The sequence below is a fragment of the Lepidochelys olivacea genome (genome assembly GCF_965140295.1).
Source record: "Lepidochelys olivacea isolate rLepOli2 genome assembly, chromosome: 25".
Lineage (NCBI taxonomy): Eukaryota > Metazoa > Chordata > Testudines > Cheloniidae > Lepidochelys > Lepidochelys olivacea.
In genome coordinates this window covers 18,314,295-18,334,842 of record NC_140435.1, presented here as the reverse complement: position 1 = coordinate 18,334,842, position 20,548 = coordinate 18,314,295, and the positions used below count along the sequence as shown (strand labels likewise).

The following is a 20,548-nucleotide window of genomic DNA, read 5'->3' as shown; positions in this document are numbered from 1 at the left end:
TGAGCCTCATTTCCAGAATACTCTGACCACTCACCCTCTTGCCCATTTAAGGAATTTCAAGTCAGGCATACAAAATCGATATTCACTTGTGAAAGTCTGGGCCAGCAGTCGTCTTCAAAGCATGTTTTAGACGTAGCCCAAAATGTAACAGAAGTATGAGTGCTTAAACAGTTATTTTTAAAAGTGCACACTTCATAAAATTGAAAAGTTTGCAACTATAATTGGGGAGCAAAAGAGATGTTTTTTTTTTTAAAAAAAAAAAGTACCCCACAGAATAATGCCTGGAACCTCCACAAGGGTCTGCTCTCGTTGCTCTGATTGCAGTATCAGGAACTAAAACTTCAAAAGAGAAAAAGGATTTGGAGAGTGAAACTGCTAAAGACGTTCTTTTATAGTAATCCTTAAATGTGTAACCTGAGAGCAGGTTGGTGTTGTAAGAACAGCAGCATGGACTCCTGAAAACGATTAAAATAATAGCTCTTGGACTGTGAGTTGAAAGTTGTTAAGGGGCTTATTCCTTCACCTACTTACTTCCCTGGTCCTTCTTGCATGAACAGAGAGCAACAATACCCAAAGTCCAAAGGTGCAAACAATTCAATGTTTATTGGGGTGAACTTCCAGCAAGCATGATTCCAGTTTCCTTCCTTAGTATTCTCCTTCTCAGCTCTGACATCAGAGCCTTACACCTGTGTCCCTGTTCCTATTCCTGCCCTTAGCAAAACATTATTCCAACTTCCTTACCCCTGTTCCCATCTACCCCACCTACACACTCACCCCCTCACTTCCTGATTGACTGCAGACTATATAGTAAAACTTAAGTTTGGCTTAGCTATACCTTACCAATCATTTTCCTGAAATTTAACTAACCAATCCTAACATATTGTAACATGATTATGTAACCAATTATATCCCACCACCTTAATTAGTTTACACCCAGCAAAATTAATTATACAGCAGACAGGAACAATCACAGAACCAGACAGATTATACAGACAAACAATAGCAAAGTGGGAACTATAATGACGAAACAATACAGAAGTGAGGATTACACATCCCAGTATTGATAAGTGAGTTCTTACCAGACAGGATGCTATCAAACTAAGTTTCCTTTTACATCTTCTAGGCACTTCCCTTTCTCTGGAGGTGATAGGCACTATCAGGACAGGATTGTATTCCTAACAGCCCAATAGCACCTGATTTCAATGTGACTAGTTTGGAATGTGAGGACGTGACCGGTTGCTTCCCAGCTTATGGCTGCCTGTGTTGCTTAGCCAAAGGCCTTAATCTAAGAACAGGACCTCAGACTGTCACAGTAAGAGAAGGACCTTACACTGGCAGACAGTGATTTTGATTCTTTCTTTTATTCCTCTATCTAGCCAAGTGATAAGAATACACCTAAATTCTTAAAGTACAGGCCTTTACCGACAGGCCTGAATATCTATATCCTAACAAAAGTCATTTTCTTGATACGCACATGTAACTCCTACTCGAGCACTAATTGGAGTTAGCAGTGTACAATCTTGGCAAGAGTAGAATTGTACTCTTTAACTGATACACATCTGCAGAAAAGCACAGGAATAGATGTTTTAACTGTGTATCAACTTGTGAAAAGCTAAAGACCTAAAAGTCAGTGATCTTTCCAAGCAAAATACAGGATCAGTAATAAAAACAGATGTGATACAAAGTATCTCACTACTTGTAATTGTGTGTTCCAAAAGAAAAATACACTGGTCACCTCATCCTTGTGGGGGTGGAGGGGGAAGAAGGACCTAAGGGTAAAGTTCTGGGATGCTGATGACTTTTCTGTACTCCTTTTGTTTAAAGAGCAATGGGTAACATTTTCAAAAGTGCCTAAGCCTTTGCAATTAGGAGAAAGATGTGTAGTCTTAACTCTAGTTAACTAGATAAAGTCCCAGTACTGACAAGGCAGTTTGTAGTTACCCTTCAACTCACATGGGAACTCACACAAACTGCGAAGTATCTTGTCTGCACTAGGATTGTTCCGGGAGGTAGCTAACTTGAGTTATGCGCACTGACTTTTTTCCAAATGAAGATGCTGCCTATGTCCTACTGAAAGTCAGATTCTGAAGACTCTTAGCAGCTTCTGAAAATGCTCCCCAGTGTAATCTGTGGTAAGGCTCCTAAATTAAACATATAGTATAGGTTTGGAGCTCAGCTTTTGAGCTTGCTTACGTAAATCTCTTCCTTTTTTCAGAGGCTTCAAATCTTGTGCGTGTCCCTCCCTACAGTTCTCAGGATGTTTGGGGTTTGAGGGCTCTGGAATTGATGGTTTCACTTCTGATGAGCCAGTTCCATTCTGGGCTAAACTGTTAAAGTCCGACGTACCATATGAGCAAGCACCTGACTGAAATCTTGATGGTAAGACTGGAATGCATCCAAACAGAGGTGACAGCAGAAGAGCAAGAGAGAAGAGAGGCCAAACTAGTGTGTTTGGCAATCAACCATAGAGTAAACTAGATGAATGGAGATACTGCGTACCATAGCTGAGCTATGAACAGTTTCCACTATAAAGGACTAGATAAAAGTAATCAACTAGGAGAGCTGGAAAACAGGCAAGACCTTATGCTGGATTTGGAGAGAATTTTCAGTACAAGCTGTATTTAAACAATACTATTCTCTGTTCTTTCTTTGATTGAAGGATTCATCCTCCCCCTTCCCTAATTAACCTCAAAGAGGCCTCTGGCCAAGGGTCTAGCTGGTACTTGCAGAGTTTCCCACAAAAGTTTAAAAGAAACTGGCCCGAGCACGCTTTTATTGTCTATCCTTATGAATCCCCTTGAAAAACCTCTCCTAACTTCAACGTAGTGTCTTAAACTACAATAATATAGGCTGCACATTATGCTACCAAATAAATGCAACTTCTGGGGTACACAGTGACACCTTGCACTACCTGCATACTCCACCCTTTACTGAAATTTTGGGTGAGCTGGAAACCAATATAGATTTAAGATATGAGGATTCCTTCCAAACCCCCTCATTATGTGAAGCGAAAAAAAAAAAAGAATAGTGCAAGTGGTAATGCTCAATGGAATTGACACCGGTAGAACAGCTTCAGAATAATGTACGGACTCCATGCTGGTGCTGCAACTTCTGCCTTCCTGGCCCCTTGCTTTGGGTGCCACTGACCACTCTGGAAATGGGACAAGAGCTTCCAAAGGAACTTCACAGCTGCCAAGATCAAGAGAACAGATCATTGAGCTCTGGAGTTCTGTTTGGTTTTATTAAGGCAATTGAAAAGTGTAGTAAACACCTGCTCTTTGAGGGAACACTCCCTTGAGAAGAGACAGGTTCAATATCCTATGCGCCATTGAGGTACTGGAGAAAAGACACTAAGGCAAACTGGGACCCCTTTACCCGCACTGGCTACATACACGTTTGAAAGAAGAAACAAGTAGAGAGATGACCTGCTGGCCTAGTGTCAAAGAAAAACCTGTTTGTCCCTCATAAACTGGAGAGGCTGCTCAAGATCTGTTCAGCCAGGTAATACTAAGACTCTGTAATGCTGCTGGGCTCAGCAAGGCCAGTGGTGACCTGCAGAGTAAGTGCAAATCACAAGGTAAAGAGAAGCTCGGGGGCAACTTGAACTTGCACAGTCAGCTTCTCTGAGGTTTTCAGCTAATGGTTAGAAAACAAGTAACTTGCTAGCTGGGGCTAGTTGCCTTCTCCTAGATATGCACAATCATCTCTTGTGTACCTGACAGGCCTACTCTGAGGAACACTAAATTATCCATTTCTATCCCTGGCCCAGATTTCTAATGTTCTGGACATTTTGCACAGAGCTACTTCTGTGTATCACTTTGGAAGTAACTAAGACCAGACTAGAGCCCCGATTCTCTGCTCATTGTATTGAGATGGTTTTAGTATCGACAGAGCTCCTAATGTATGTCTTCAGTCAGCATGGATCCCTCACTTAACCAATTGTATACACAGGAAGAAGCAAGCAATGACATGCAAGATATGCAGTAGATCCTCACAGCCCTTTGGAGTATTGTTTGGCACGAAGCCAGTGATCTTCAACTCCGTGAATGTCTGTATGTGATAAAACTGTATTCTTTATTTGTATTACCATAGCACCTTGGAGCCCTAGTCATGGACCAGGATCCTGTTGTGCTAGGCGCTGTACACACACAGAACCCACAGGAGTTTACAATCCAACTATAAGACAAGAGACGACAGATGGATACAGACACGCTGGGAGTACAAATAAAGAATGATTGTGAGTGTTGCTTATGAGCAGTTGTTACACTTCACCCTGTAGCTGTCCTGGCTGTCTGGGTTTCCAACTTTCATAATACCCAGAGGTAAATGATTAAGGCTGTATTTCTAAACCTTAATGTTTAAAATAACCAAAGTCAGTCCCTTTCTTCCTTTAGTAGTTCCCTAAGCATGTGGAGGATGCAGTTACCCTGTGCACTTGCATACAAGTTTTAATACTGGTATCTTAATAATGCATAAATAAAGAATTCAATGAAGTGGTGCAACTTTAAAGAATCAGTTATTACTAGGATGTTGCAAAAAGTAGCCATAAATAGTAGTTTGGGAGAGAGTAATACTGCACTATAAAAGCCTCCATGTACTAAGCTGCTCTTGTAGGGCCTCGTTGAGTTGCTCCCACAGGTTTAGTGTCTTTGTACTTAAAACCAAGTAATGTGGTACTCAACTTTTTTTTCCTCTTCTCCCTACCTCTGGGCAATTGGGAAGGTTAGTGTGTCTCTGGGGTCTGAATTTCGTTAGTCTGCTGTCTGGCTTCTGTTTGTCTGATTAAGGTTGTCATAGGACAAAGTTTTGACTACAGCAGAAAGTCTAGTCCTGCATTTGAATAAATAGATTAAATTCAACTGAATTTTTAAGAATTCAGTTGCAGCTAATGTCTTACTTTTTTTAATATTTGAGACCCTTCCTCTCATCTGCAAGTTGAAATAAATATTCTAAAATAAAGTAAGCAGTCTGTTTTGCTGCACAGAGGGTATAAATTCTGTAAAAAAATTTATGATTGCATACATGTTTGTATTCTGGGCTATTAATCTTGACTAAAATTATAATCCAGATACTCTAAAGTCAGAAGATGGGACTCTAGCCAGCTGTCCAATTTGGCGGCAATGTTGATTCTATATGGGTTTGTGGAAATATAATTTCATTGATTTATAGTAAATCTACAAATCCTACAGAAGTATAGAAACCACCCTTCTGCTCTCTCCTAAAACTAACCCCATAGCCAGCCGATGGAGCTCCTTTTTTTAAAATGCATTTCAGTACATTGTCTCCTTTTTTTGACTTGCTCACTTTGCATGTGGAAAAAACAATTCATTTTTGTAGTGCCCAGATCAGCAAATAAAAGTGGTTGCTTTGTGCTAAACTCCAATACCCCTCCCATACACAACCCCAAACACACAACTTTGATATGACGAGAAGTGAACACCTCAAGGGTAGTCAGTGAAGTCACATTCTACCTTTGCATTTCAAAAACTGTTAAATCACCACCATGGGTTAGAATGCTTTTGAACATGTTAACTTATGAGTAAAGGGATATTCACTGTAGCTCTTGGGGAACTCCAAGCTCTACCATCCACTCAGATTCCAATTTAAAATATGTATGTCCCACAACACAAACAATACTATGTAGCTGTCTTAGCAAACCTGTATAAAATTCAGTGCAACGAGCCAAAAGCTGTGCAAATAGTGATGTTTATTCTTTTATAAACATGTCAAAAGGGATACATTTACAATGCACTAAATGATAAAATAAATGGACTTAACACTCATTTATCCTAATATTTTATTAATTTATCAAACCAAAATATATTGAAACAGCAGGGCCCTCTGAAACAATACCTGTTAAAGCAAAGGGGTTATTAAAGTGTTAGTGCAATCAGGATATTGGTTTTTATGGGTTCTCTATTGTCCCAGACCATGTTTGGACAAGCATGACAACATATTTTCAAGCCACTTGTTATCCCGATGATGATCAGAGGAGGAGGATGGCTTTGTCTTTAAAATTCTGCTAGGTGTCTAGTGAATTGGATTCTACTCCTGGCTCTGCCACTAGCATGCTGATTGAATTGCTCAAGGTTGCATATTGCTGCATGAATTTCCCAGTCTCTAAAATGGGGACCTTACTGTCCTTCCATGTGTCATAGGTGTGTTTGAGACTGAATTAGCTGTTGGTAAAGCCTGGGATCCTTGAGTGAAGGATGATGTAGAAGTACAAGCAAAGCATTACTTAAAGTGGTCCCATGGCCTGGGTCTGGAGACACATAGAGGAGTCAGATATACCAAGAGGTTGGGCATCCACCATGTCTGTTTGCCTTGGAGTAACACTAATTGTTGTCATACCCACTGGTTGAATGGGGGGGACTATATGTAGCCCTTCATGCTTACGGGAGGGGGATGGTGAAAATGTAATGCACAAAGACTTGCAGTATGTGTACTGATTGGTTAGGCACCTGTGGGATGTGTTTTACAGCTCTCCTTAGTGGAATGGGGGAAAGATACCTGAAATCCTAAAGTAAACAATTGTTTCCTTCAAGTGTTTGTCACAGTGTGGCTCAAGCACTTCCATGTGTCTTTATGCTCCAAGTTTTTATTTTTAAATGCTCCTAAAGGTTATATTTCTCTGTTATTGCATGGGGATTTATGCTGTCTGTGTAGTAGGATTAAAGTGACCAGATTCCCACTTGTACTGTTTAATCATCTGGGAAACTTGTTCCTGTCGCATTTAGCCACAGCGCTCTAAGTTTTCTGTGTCTTGCTGTGATGGCTCTGGTACTGCTTCCCAGTGCAGCAGGATGTATCTCCTAGCTAGCTTTCATCTCGCTACCTGAACGTTCTCTGCTTTAACGGAGCATCATGTTCGCTAGTACTAAGCATGCCACAGAACTGCCATTTTCACTCTCGTGTAGGAACAAAGTCGATGCTGGATGTTTGTTCAACTGAAATTCAGTTAGTGTCCAAATATTTAAAACAGTCAGAGGACTCTTAGCCAATATTTTTAGAGGAGTGACAGTGCAATATTTGAATCAGAAATTAAAAGTCGCTGTTGTAAAACTAAGTACAAATATGCTGGATGGTACAGTATAGGTGAAGACATCAAATAAACTCCTTTTCCATGTTAAAGTTTAAGGCTGTATTTTTAATCCTGCCAAAGTGAAAGTAAAACCCATAAATATATGGAGTGATCTGTGCTGATGCTGCTTCAGTTTTCCGTATGAGGAGTTTTGTAATTCCCTATAAAGATTAACAAAAAAGCAATCTGACTGGTGCTACTTTTCACTAGAGAGGAGTTGCTGACCTTCTCACATGCAGGCAAGGATGAAAACTTGCATATTCGTTCTTCCTATCTAGGGTGACTAGAAAGACTTATTCTGTGAATAGCATGATCTGTGGTGCTTTCTGTGTATAATGCAAACCACTTGAAAGAAGCAAGATATCATTACATATTCCTGAAAATAATATAGCTAAGAAAAATGGCACAGACATGAAGTTACTTTTTGATGTGAGGCACTGTCTGCAACCTGTCTGGGTTTAACTAAGGAATTTAACTTTCTGCATAGGTCAGAATCTGTATGATATTAGAAATCCACAGATAGGACCTTTTATTGTTGATGGAAAGATAATTTCTCACTGTCCCTTCAGCCCAGTTATGATTGCTTTCCCCCTGCCCAGCTAACTGCTATGGAGAGAGCCTCTCCTTAGGGCAGGTGCAGAGCTTGCTAATGGAATGCTGTGTCACTTCTACCAATGGCCAACAGAGGAGGAATAGAAAGGTTATTTCTTTTGTCTCACTTTAACTTGGGCACTGGAAACCTCATGGTGGTTCTCCTCCCATCTGTCCAGAGGCAAGGAAGCCAGACTGAGCTCTTTCCTGCAGGATAGCATAAAGCACACTTGAAGGCTGGCCCAGCAATAGACTTTCCAGCATAAATGTCTGATATTTTGATATTTACTTTTTTTTCCTGTTCTTAGGAGCTGGAGAAGCTTGGCTTGGGAGATGGTGTGGATCTGTATGTATATGAAATCCCAGTTGAATACCAAACAGTACAAAGACTAATTCCTGCATTGTGGAAAAAACACAGTCCACAAGTGAGTAAAATCCAAAGCAAGATGGAATAGATGATCATAAACTGACGGATCCTTACAACCATGGGCTGATGTTCCTAATGCAAAATCAAACTTCTGATGTATCTTGATTTAAAATTTTGATTTGACAGATCTTTCCTTTTGACAGAAACTTGTGAATTTGGACAATTATACAGCTTAAAATAGAGCCCTGGTTAGTAGTGTCAGTTCCTGAATCCCTGCACAAGTGATGTCTACATAGCCTACTTGAGGGCAGCCCGCCTTGGGTTCAAGCCTCTAGCTGCCACTGTTCTCAGGGCAGAATCATGCAATCTGCTCCTGGGCTGCAGATCCTTACAATTCATTAATTACCTCCACAGATCTGACTTCAGCTCATCACTTGTAGTTCCAGTCTCTCAAGGGCAATGACAAAGCTATCCAGTGATTAGCCAGCTTTCATAAAGCCAAGTACTGTGTGTTCAGAATGAAATCATTTTAGAGAAAACGCATCTGAGAAACAAACCTGTTATATGCATGCCTGCCCTACCAGGTGATCACCCATCTTTCACATGGAAGGGCTGGTAGATTCAAAAATACTTGAGGTCCTCCTGCAGGACCTGATTCTGTTAGACCTATCTTCATGCCCGTCAGTTCACAAGTAGTGTCTGTGGTCCTCTGCCCAGGCCAGAGCTGACATCTTGCACAGCTCCAAGTTCTTTCTCTGTTAGGTCCTTGAACCAACTCAAAGCAGTTGGAGTGCTATTTCCCAGGGGATGAACTGCCACAAGCATTATCACCTGCTCTGTTTCAGCATTGGGAATTTTCACTGATTACACCCCAGTACTTTGGTTGCTTCAGGAAACCTATATCTTACCCGTTTAGCCAGGAATGCCATCACTAGGCAGCCCATAAAGATACATAGAACACTTATAAAGTCAATACAGGGGCCTTTGGGTAGTCCATGGTTTCCAAAGCACCGCTTTTGTTTGAAGAATTCTACCTCTCAAAATGTAGAGCACTGCCCAGCAGTAGTGGTTGCTGGACAGGCATTGAAAAGGGCTGGCTAGGGCTAGGCACCTTAGGACTAATCTATGCCACCTTGCCTCTTCCAGTAGCAAGCTTCTCCCGAGCAGATTCTGCCATTCATGCCAACCTTCCTTTTGCCTGGTGTGAAATAAAACTCTCACTAGGAGTTAGACAGACAGAAGTAGAATCCGTTTCACATTGGACCCAAGACTTCATTGGCTTGTGAACTACGGTAGAACCTCAGAGTTACGAACACCTTGGGAATGGAGGTTGTCATAACTCTGATCACAACATTATGGTTCTTTCAAAGGTTTACATCTGAACATTGACTGAATACCACTTTGAAACTTTACTGTGCAGAAGAAGAATGCTGCTTTTAACCATCTTAATTTAAATGAAGCAAGCACAGAAACAGTTTCCTTACTTTGTCAAATCTTTTTTTTAAACGTTCCCGTTTTTTTAGTAGTTTACATTTAACACAGTACTGTATTTGGTGGTTTTTTGGGGGGTGGGAGGGAGGCGGTATCTGCTGCTGCTTGATTACATACTTCTGGTTTCAAACAAAATGCGTGGTTGACTGGTCAGTTTGGAACTCTGGTGTTTGCAACTCTGAGGTTCTACTGGAACGCTCTAGGTTTTAATGTGGCCCCATCAGCATAGCATTAGAATGCTCCAGGGGTTACTGTCTTTCCCCCTCTCCTCTTCCCTTCCACCACCAATTTTAGCTAACTAATTTGTTTTGCAAAAAGAAAAGGAGTACTTGTGGCACCTTAGAGACTAACCAATTTATTAGAGCATAAGCTTTCGTGAGCTACCGCTCACTTCCTCAGATGCATATCATGGAAACTGCAGCAGGCTTTATATATACACAGAGAATATGAAACATATTCCACGATATGCATCTGAGGAAGTGAGCGGTAGCTCACGAAAGCTTATGCTCTAATAAATTGGTTAGTCTCTAAGGTGCCACAAGTACTCCTTTTCTTTTTGCGAATACAGACTAACACGGCTGTTACTCTGAAACCTGTAATTTGTTTTGGTTTTTTTTTTCTTTGCAGTTGGTGGTTCATGTGGGTGTATCAGGTATGGCTACAACCGTAACACTGGAAAAATGTGGGCATAACGTAGGATACAAAGGCTTGGACAACTGCCGTTTCTGCCCAGGCTCTCAGTGTTGTGTAGAAGGTGGCCCAGAATGCATCGATTCAATTATTGACATGGATGCAGTTTGCAAGAGAGTCTCAACGTTGGGACTTGATGTCACGGTTACTATATCCAAGGATGCTGGCAGGTACAGGATCATAATGATCAGTAGTGAAACAGATTCATGCTGCGGTGTATGTTCCATTTGTGCTAAACTAATGGGGATGACAGTTTCTGAGCCTCTCACTTTTAATGGGGTCAGCACTTCCATCCCTTCACCCAGGGAGTGGGGGTGGGGAAAGAAATCCTGATTTGTCTTTTAAAACAAATTTAATTTAATCTGGGACTATGAAGAGAAAATGTCATACTCCTAAGCCTGTGGTTAGTGCATAGTGTCACTAGAAGACAGAGGTAAGGTTGTTCAGATGTCCTAACTGTATTTCCATATCTGAATGTGTCTGCATTTAAAGTTTTAACCTTAACTGTGAATTTCCTAGGTTTATAATTGAAACATCATTGTAATGTAATTTAGGGTAAAATACTGATATGCACTCTCAACCTTAACTCCATTTTAACAGTTTTGTGTGAAGCATCGGAACTGGACTTGTTTTCTATTGTGGTGTTAATGGAAAAAGAAACTAAGAAAAATGTTTATCTGGAGATCTTGCAACAGTTGTTATCCCTAGGTTTAAACCAGAATATTATCCACCGTTCACAGAACAAACAAAGCCCCGGGGCCTGGAACTGAGATACATTAAAATGTTATAGTAGCCAGACATGTTGGATGCAACTGAAGGCTCTTATCACAGCTGGGTTTTTTGTCTGTGGGATGTTTTGGGGGCACTTACCTTGTGTTTCCTGGAAGTCCAGTTAGATAATTATCAGTGTTCTTATTGGGGGAGTAGAGTTTCTGAAACTGGGTTAAACCAAAAATGCAATCTGGCTGCAGCAGAAACGGCTATCGTGTGGTTTTGCTTTACTGTTAAACATTGTCATGACTTTTTCCCAGAATAGCAAAAATAACTCCTTCATTTTAACAAAATGTATTCAGAGAACTGCTGAAATATTTGTTTGAAATGACTTTCTGAAATATCTGCATTTTGATATTCTCCACTTCAGCTTTCCTTACAGAAAGCAAAGCTATAAACTCTTCAATGTTTGCATGTTTTCCCTTCCTTGTTTAAAAGTGTTCCAAAGGAAGGGATGTTCTGGAGTGTAGGGCTCTAGCCTGGAATTTGTGGGACATGAGTTCAGTACCCTCTTCTGCCACAGGCTTCCCATATGAGCTTAGGCAAGTCTCTTAGTCTGTCTGTACCACAGATCCCCGTCCCCCAAATGGGGAACAACAGCCCTGCTGCCCAGGGGTGTCGAGAAGATAAATATGTTAGACTGAAGCGCTTGCGGGCACTTCTGTCTTCCTTAATTAGAAATATGCTAATTTTGCTCATGTCCATCAGTTGTTTAAAATAGAACACTGAGGCCATATAAATGCTTAGGAACAGATTGTCTGCAGTGCAGAGGAATGCTTTAATCCTTTCTATGAAATTATTACTTAATTCTAAAGTGTTACACTGAAGTTAGCAATCAACTATGCCTCTTGAGCCAGCCTTATTTCCATGCATGTGTCTTTCTCAGTTGGCACCATTCTAACCCACTGTGCACAGCTGTAAGTAACTACACAAGGTGTAGGACAGCAGAGAATTGGGTCTTTGGTCCTTGTGACATCCCGCTATCTTAATAAAGGCCATCTCCTCAATGCTCTTCAGGTAAAGCAACTACAAAAGTGATGTCTTGTTGTCTGGGGAGAAGTTATTTGGTATTTTTAGAACAGCTGGCATGGGAATGACATGAAAGGCTCTGAAACCTGTTTGGCTGCTGCCGAGACAATAACTGAAGCCAATACAGGGTTAATGTAACCATTCTTCTCCTGTAGCCGCTTTCCATTGCTAATCACCAGAAGCCATTTGTGCTGGGCTTCCCACGCTCCATTTTATTCGTATCCATTTGCTCACAGTACTTGTTGCTTATCACTAAACAAACTTTTTTTAATTACAGATATCTCTGTGATTTCACTTACTATACGTCCTTATACCAGAGCCATGGCAGGTCTGCATTTGTTCACGTGCCTCCACTGGGAAAGCCATATACTGCAGAACAGCTGGGTCGGGCACTACAGGCTATCATAGAAGAAATGCTCGATGTTTTGGAGCATTCTGAAGGCAAAATCAATTGTCGCCATGAACACTGAAGCTGGGCAAAAGTCCTACTACTGTTGCACTTCCACAATATTCCCCACTACTAAGTACTGGGGAAGCAGCCTGTCTGAAATGTACAGAAAAAGAATCAGAGACTTCAGAATGAAAGTTAATTCCACTTCCAGCAATTCTGTGACATTCTTTTCTTCCTGTGTGAATTTCATCTTAAGCAAGAAAGGATTTCAAGTCTTTCTTTTAAACCACCTGTAACTACTTATTTCCTGAAGTGGCTGAAAAATGTGTGCTGTGTTTTATACAGAGGATATCTGTAAATCAAGTGACAGCTATTGAGCAGTCTTAATACAGTGCAGATGAAAAGGTTTACACCTGGAATCAGAGTTCATGTGCAGGGAATTGATGATACCACCTTCTGACTAGAAGTCCTTAATTTAAAAGATTTACTGATTTTAAAAAAAAAAGGTTTTAATGTAAAATTATAGCTATAAGCAGTTGGCATAGAAGATTGGGCTTATATTTTAAACGGTTCTTGTTCGGGATGGGGAGTCATTTATAATTGTTTTAGAGGGACACTGAATCTTTTTGCCAGTCCTAAAATACCAGTGCATTAGTGTGCACGTCTGTTAAGATTTTAATAGTGCTGCAAACAGAAGGGGTACATGGTTTTGATTTGATGGGAAGCACTTGAGGTACAAAAGGGGATGGCTTTTTGTATGTGGGAGACACCCAACCCACACCAAATAGTTCCGAAAAACTATTTTTATTGTGCTCTTAATACTACCTTCCTTGCTCAGACTAACCATATACCTCCTTTACGAAACACATTGTTTCATACGTGTATAAAATAAAACGTATAGCGGTTGGAAAAGCTTTGCTAGTGACCACTGTTTCCACAGGGGTCTCTTTTCCCAGAACCTCAATTACCCTGCCCCCATACCTTAAAACCAACTCTGTACTTTTTTTTAATTTTATTGTAAATGTCTGTTCTGTTTATGGATTGGAAGAAGGACATCTAGTGGATTGTGCTCCAGCTGTTCCTTGAAGACCCTGCTGGCGTGCTCTAAAAGGTTCCTAGTGCGATAGACATAAATATGCTAAAATGTGAATGAAAGGCAACCCCACCCAATGCCACCCTTACTGCAGACCCAGAGTTGCAATTATCTTGTTTACTCCTGCACTGAGCTCTGTGTTTGTGCTTCTCCTGGGGCACTGAGAAGGAATGACCAGAAGGTACCATGGCTTCCATTATTATCTCTATTGCCTTTGGGGCCCCCATGGGGCTCCACTGGGCTAGGTGCTGTACACGTACACATACACATAGAATCATAGAATATCAGGGTTGGAAGGGACCTCAGGAGGTCATCTAGTCCAACCCCCTGCTCAAAGCAGGACCAATCCCCAATTAAATCATCCCAGCCAGGGCTTTGTCAAGCCTGACCTTAAAAACTTCTAAGGAAGGAGATTCTACCACCTCCCTAGGTAACGCATTCCAGTGTTTCACCACCCTCCTAGTGAAAAAGCTTTTTCCTAATATCCAACCTAAACCTCCCCCACTGCAACTTGAGACCATTACTCCTTGTCCTGTCCTCTTCTACCACTGAGAATAGTCTAGAACCATCCTCTCTGGAACCACCTCTCAGGTAGTTGAAAGCAGCTATCAAATCCCCCCTCATTCTTCTCTTCTGCAGACTAAACAATCCCAGTTCCCTCAGCCTCTCCTCATAAGTCATGTGTTCCAGACCCCATAGTGGTTCCTGCTGCAAAGAGACTCTCCTGCAGCTCTGGTTTCAAGTCCCATGGCTCAGTTCCCAGCAAAAGTAACATAATTCCTTTAGTGGCCTACAGCCAGGAGAAAACGAGTCTTTCTTCACTGCCTTACCTTTCTGGCCATTATCTACACCAGTGCAAACCAATTGTGATCTATCTACACTAGGAAAATCAGGACCCAGGGTTCTCTGCCGGGGTCACTCACCCCAATGGTAGCAAACATGCACTTTTCTGACTGGTCTGTTCTAGTTTCAAAACCAATTGTAGGGGGCATGACGCATCGGGGCAGATAATGTCCCCATTCTAGCTGCAGCATCCTCTTGGGGAGCAAAACTTTCTGCACAAGCTGTGTTGTGGGCCTGGCCCCATTCTATCAGTTTTTAAGAAAGCCCTTCTCATTATGTATAAACTGAGACTTGTATTTTAGAATTTCACTCCATAGGGGCATTTCTGGGTGGTCTCCATGTGCCCTCTCTTTGGTGAGATGATTTCATTTGTGCCATTGAGGCTAGGTCTGAAGTGTCGCTTGCCTTGCAAAATTTCCAAAGGCAGCACTTGGCAAGATGGGTCTTCTGTTCTAGCCAAGATTCGAAAAGGTCTTTGAACTGCTAGTATGTGACCTTGACTCTAAATTGTGATGTAAGTAAAAGGTACGTAATGCCACAACAAAAGTAACGGTTAAATTGGTACTAGCTAGCATGTCTTTTTAGGGAACCATTTAAATAAGACATAATACTAGTCTAATACTTTTACTAAAATAGATATTAAACTATGTTTTGAAACCTGTTAGAAATATCTGTTAATGTTTTAAGTTCTCTAATTATGAACGGTTCTACTACAGAATCTCAAAATGAGAGCTGCCACTTTACTGCGACTTCCAACCAGGAAGTATAGTGACAAAGAAAATACCACTTAGCATCTGAATGCATGCCAGAGGTTGGAGAGTCTGCAGTTGCATTAAGACCACTCTTTTGCTTGGGAAGCTAGTGCATGGAGATCTTCAGATACACTTTTGAGTTACTTAAGATTGGTTTTCTGGGGAAATAGCTTCATGTGTTCTTCACAGCTTTTCTGATAGAACTTGCTTTAAAAGTCAATGTATAGTCTCTCATGTGCATTAGATGCAGAGTAGCACTTTGTCAGGCTTTCAGCAGACAGGTCAGATCACAATGTCCGGTTTAGTAATTTATTATATTTAATATTTTGTTTAAATATTGGTGATTTTACTCATTTTTGTGAATAGTGGAGGTAATCTTGCAGTTTTCTCTTTTGGTAAGCAGTTCTGATCACCAAAATGCATCTTAACTGTTGAACCTCTTCAAAAGAGAGAATTCATATATTCCATTAAATAAAGCAGCTGACTTGTACATAATTTCTGAAACCATTTAATTTCCACTTAAAGATTCCTGGGCTATGAACAAAATTGAAGCAGAATTCCACAGCTGAATGAGAGAGAAGGACCGTAGAGTTAAAACTCCATGGGATGGTCTCCTAAAGGGCTGCAGATCAACAAACCCATGTTCCTTGTAGTGCATGTCCCCAGAAAGTCACAGACAAGGCTGCCCCTAAACAGAAACTTTTATTGGTTCATCTTGGCAGGTATCTGCTTGTGTGGGCCACCTGTCTGCTGAACGTTCCTCCTAATTCAGTAAGGGAAGTTGAGCAGCTCCGATCCTCTGGATCGTTGACCAGTTTTGTCTCATTTTGGTCAACGTTTCCAGTTCTAAATAGGACACTGTCAACGTCTTCCTGTTGAACATTCAGTTGTAACTTTGAGTGCAGATAGTCCTTATGGAGTTTGCAGATGGTCAGCCTCAGAGCCCCCTACTAGTGTTGATACTGCACCATGCTCGGTGGAATCCACTCGAGTATAGGAATGGATTATATTGTATAAAACTGTGGAAGGAGGAGCGTCCAGTTCTGTGAACAGAGAAAGTAGGAGGGATGTGTCTTCTAGAGGATAAAACTGCATTCAGGATTAGCTTGCTCAGTCAGTGGAGTCTCCCCAGCCAGGCACCCTTTCAGAAATGCATTTTGGGTCCCTTCCCGCAATCCTTCTTTGAGGGAAAAACTTCACTGATTTCTGAGAGTGGGAGCGTGGGATGGGAGCTCTGCATGTCCGTGTCAAAGTTCTTATTTCTACTAATAAGCTTCGCTTTGTTGTGAGCAGTGTTTTTAATTGTTTGCATTTCCTCACAGTCTGCTTTTATAAAGCTTCATGGGATCAGTTTTATTTGCTAGAAAATATAATTTATTTTATCTTTTGTTTTGAGAATAAGTAGTTGATCACCTCTTTAAAGAGTTGGTTTCTCACTTTATTAGCCAAGTTTTGTATAGTGATTTTTTTAAATTGACATTAAACTCATTTTGTTTAAATCTGACCTAAATTAAATACTTTTGTGGGTTTTTTGCTGAATTTTTTTTAACCCCATTAACTCGTGTTCCCTAATATAGACCTATTTTGTTTGGAATTACACCATACAAATGGTCAAAAACTTTAGTTACTGTCTTGTGTAATATTTGCTGCCTGCTTCATCCTCAATTCATTAATAAATAGAACTTTGCCTGGGAGATCCATTGCCAGCTACAGAATTTTTCAAACTAGCAAGTCAATGTGGAAACACAAAAAACGAGGGTTAGTTAAAATTGATACCTATAACTAGTACACCTTATAAAATGTGTGAAATTCTAGTAAGTCATTGCAGCACTGTCTGTATTAACACTTTGCTGAGAAACTGAGTGAGAGCTCAGTGGATTTTGTTTTAATGAGAGCAGGTTTTTTGTGTGTCTTTATGTACTTACTCACAGCTTGTGGGAGGAAATGAGTAAGGAGTTGGTGACACTTATGGATGAGACTTAGTTGCTTCAGTTAATAAAAACTATGGAGGATTTTTGAGAAACTCCAGATGCGCTCAAACTCATTCAGGGATTGGTGACCATAGTGGCAGGAGAAATTAAGCTTGAATAAAAACGCTGTAATGTCCATTATCTCTCAAGGAAGAGAAGTACTGACTGACTCTGAACTTGAAGGCTTCTCTGAAAATAAGGACTCGGAGCCATTGTGGGTGTACTAGTGAAGACCAACGCCCAAGGCTCAGCAGCCATTTGTGTTTGAGTGCATTTGGAAAAAGAGTGATATATAGAAAAAAAAAGAAAATATCCATGTCTCACATTTATGTGGAGTATTGTCCAGCATTGGCTGCCTCCTCTGGAAAGATTGAAAAAGGTAATGAAGATGGTTTAGAGGTATTGAGAAGGGTTGTGATGTGAGACTGGAATTATTTAGCCTGGAAAGAACAATTTTACAAGGAGGGGACTTGGTTGAGGGGGTTCAAAATTATAAGACTTGGTGAAATTAAAGGGAGTACATTTAGAATGAAAAAAATTAATACCACTTTATGCAGCTCAGTGTTTGCAATTCATTGCTGCTGGTAGGGCTGGCTCTGTGGCCAGTTTCACTGGTACCATGTAAACTCAAAATAATAATTAAACTGACTGCTTGCTGGCGTCGAAGGGATTTGTCGCCATGCAGCGTGGCATGACAGAGTGTGGAGGGTTGTCGCTCTTCCTCTAAAAGCATTGGGTATTGGCTGCTGCCAGGGTCTGATATATGACAATGTCTCTGTATCGCCTTAGGATTTGTACTGTAAGTGCTTGGCTTATAATAAGTCAAGTAGGGAACTATAAATTGTCCCAAATGTAGCATTTAGACTTCAGTGATGTGTAATTTTTTTTTGTCTGCCTAATCTTCCACATGGTGTTAACCTCTCTGTGCCTCACTCAACTGGCAAACAGTACCCTGGACATGGTCGCATAGCGAATCCATGGTATAGCTGGGATAAGAACCCAGGAGCTTCCAGGCCTGGGCTCTAGCTGATACTACAGCCTCCTGGTATCTTTTTTTTTTTAAATGATAGAACACCAATAATCCTCAGTGTCTGAACATGTAATTCAGTGAAACATTACACGCAAGCATAGCTAGATATGAACTGTATAAAGAAAGCACTGTGCAAAGACCTGGCTGGACCCCAAGTGGGGAAAGGTTAGGTGGGAAAGAGCGATTAATCTGGCAGGTGACAGCCTTGTGTAAAAGAGGAACTATCCCACAAAATAAACTCCCGACCTGAGTGTATTCTGTCACCACCAGGCCAATGGTGACCTGTGAATCAGTTTTAAATTGTAGCATAAGTGTGTTTAATCTTTCTAACCATGCATTTTTGTGATACAGTATTGGGCTCCCTTAAGAGTTAATTGCAGTGTTTGAAAACCACCTGTCCAGGCGCAATGTAATGGAGAGTAACAGGCACGTTGGTGTTATATTCACATATGGAGTTCAGTTTTTCTCAGTTTAGGAATCCTTCTGCAACAAGGATGTTGTAGCTGAATTCACAATAGCTCTAAATCAATTTGTGTTTCTCAAATAGGCTTCCATCGAGCAGCTTCCCTCCAAGCGCCTTTGACTGTTTCACTTCTGGTTTGTAGAAAGCTGGTTTACAGTAAAATACAGGGGGTGCGGGGCAGTTTGATAGGGCTTCATTCAATTTAGCTTATTCTGGGTTTTGTTATATTTTCAAAACTTTATTGAAAAGCTAGCATCAAATACCCCTAATCACTCATTATATTTATATATACACACACACACCCCTAATAAAAATCTTGTGGAGTGTTACATTGCATTTACCGGAAATCCTAACTAACATTTTGCAGTGAAGAAATATCCTTTTTCCTTTCAAAACTAGTATTTGCAGCTTGACATAGTAAAGAACTGTATCAGTGTAAAAATAAACAGCAGTTTCACTGAATCTCCACAGCAGAAACAAAGCTATATCCAAAAAAATTAAACCCACAGGATACTCTTGGGCTTAATTCCGCTCCCTATGGAAACATGGAGACTACTTCTATTTAAAGAAATATTTTAAAACAAAATGAAATGCAAGGTGTCTTGCTGTAGACAAGAATTAAATATGGGAAATGAAATTATACACTGCCCTGAAGTTAAACCCTGGGCTGTTTAAATACAGGTTCAGATCTTGTATTGCACCAGCTTATTGAAATGCCTGTATGAACTTTGATTAAACAGGGAGTGCCTTTTCTTGGGCTTTGCTCCCTGGGGATGCAGCCTGTTGGTGCATGGGGATAGATGAGCCATTTGCATGTGGGTGCAGAGGGAAGAGGCAAGACTGGACACCTGTAACTGGGAGAAACCACTGACCACCTGTCTGTGTCCCCTTTATCTGAGTACCTTCCAGAGAAGTTCTGCATTGACCTGAGCTCTGAAGACCTTCCCAGAACACATCCAGGCCTAGGGAGGGAGAGCAGACTACATGGTATAAGTGCACTTGCGCGCACACAACATTCTCGCTGTTCACTGGTCTTCAGCAGACTGGCAGAATTATTGGTCAGATTTCTTCAGATCATGTTCTCTTGTCCAGACGTCTCTTGTTTATGCATTTGCAGCATCACTCAGCCTTTCAAGATGAGCACTTTTGAACCTTCTCTGTTAATCGTGATCAGATAAACGTCTCTCCCCCAAGTGTGCTTATCATAACTGTTGGAACTACAGTTATACATTTGTTGTGGCTTCTGTTTTTCTCCGTACTTTCTTGCAGTGCCTTGTAAAACCAAACAATCCAGTGTGTCACAAAAGGGCTGTATTGTAATGACCAAACAGTAACACACTTTCGGCTTGCCATTGCTAGACTGGACTCTGTAACTGAAAATTTAAAACTGATATTTCAAAAGTAAATAAAACGAGTTAATCCTTTGCTGTGTAGTGTTCTTTAACAAACGCTTCCGGAGCTTTCTCTGGGATGCCCTCTTGTATGGTTGGAGTCACTTTGGTTTTTAAACTTCCATTGCATAGCTTAGGTTTTTGTGCAGTGTTACGGGGAAGAGTGCTTTGAAGTATTGTTCTGTGTATACAGTAGTTTCTGCGCCCCATTGTTCTAGGCGCTGTGTAATGTAGGACTTTTCAGAAAACTTACATTGGTCTACAAGGGAGTGATATCGGACCTAAAGCTGGGGATCTGTAGAAATGGTTCTGGCATGTTACATAGCAAAAATTGTTTACTTTTGTTTACAACTTTCTAAACGTTAAAATGCCTCCTGTGGCTACTTGCCAGCGTAGTGTCCTTCCCCTCAGGGGGGTGGGGAGTATTGTGAAGATTCTTGCACAGGTTTGGCAGCTGGATCAATATGGTAAGAGTAGCAAGCATGAAATCTTAGCAGATGAAATCTAGTCGCACAGTTCTGAGCCTGATACTTGCAATGTGTCACTCTGTGACTGATGATCCCAGGAACCAATAGGCAGAGGTTCTAGTTAT

General features: G+C 40.9%; 1 protein-coding gene across 6 annotated transcripts in view; it reads left to right on the top strand.

The window, feature by feature from the left end:
- Window positions 1-19,990, top strand: part of PGPEP1 (pyroglutamyl-peptidase I) — a 36,913-nt gene extending 16,923 nt beyond the window's left edge. For 4 of the 6 annotated variants that reach the window (XM_084614673.1, XM_084614672.1, XM_084614671.1 and 1 more), the window contains 3 exons: window positions 7,984-8,100; window positions 10,161-10,393; window positions 12,301-19,990. In XM_084614673.1, the coding sequence (XP_084470799.1) occupies window positions 7,984-8,100; window positions 10,161-10,393; window positions 12,301-12,493 (543 nt within the window). In that variant the 3' untranslated portion in view covers window positions 12,494-19,990. Of the gene's footprint in view, window positions 1-2,215; window positions 3,502-4,092; window positions 4,238-7,983; window positions 8,101-10,160; window positions 10,394-12,300 lie in introns of all 6 variants that reach the window. The other 2 variants (XM_084614674.1, XM_084614675.1) reach the window with 2 other exon arrangements.
- The last annotated feature ends 558 nt before the right edge of the window (window positions 19,991-20,548 follow it).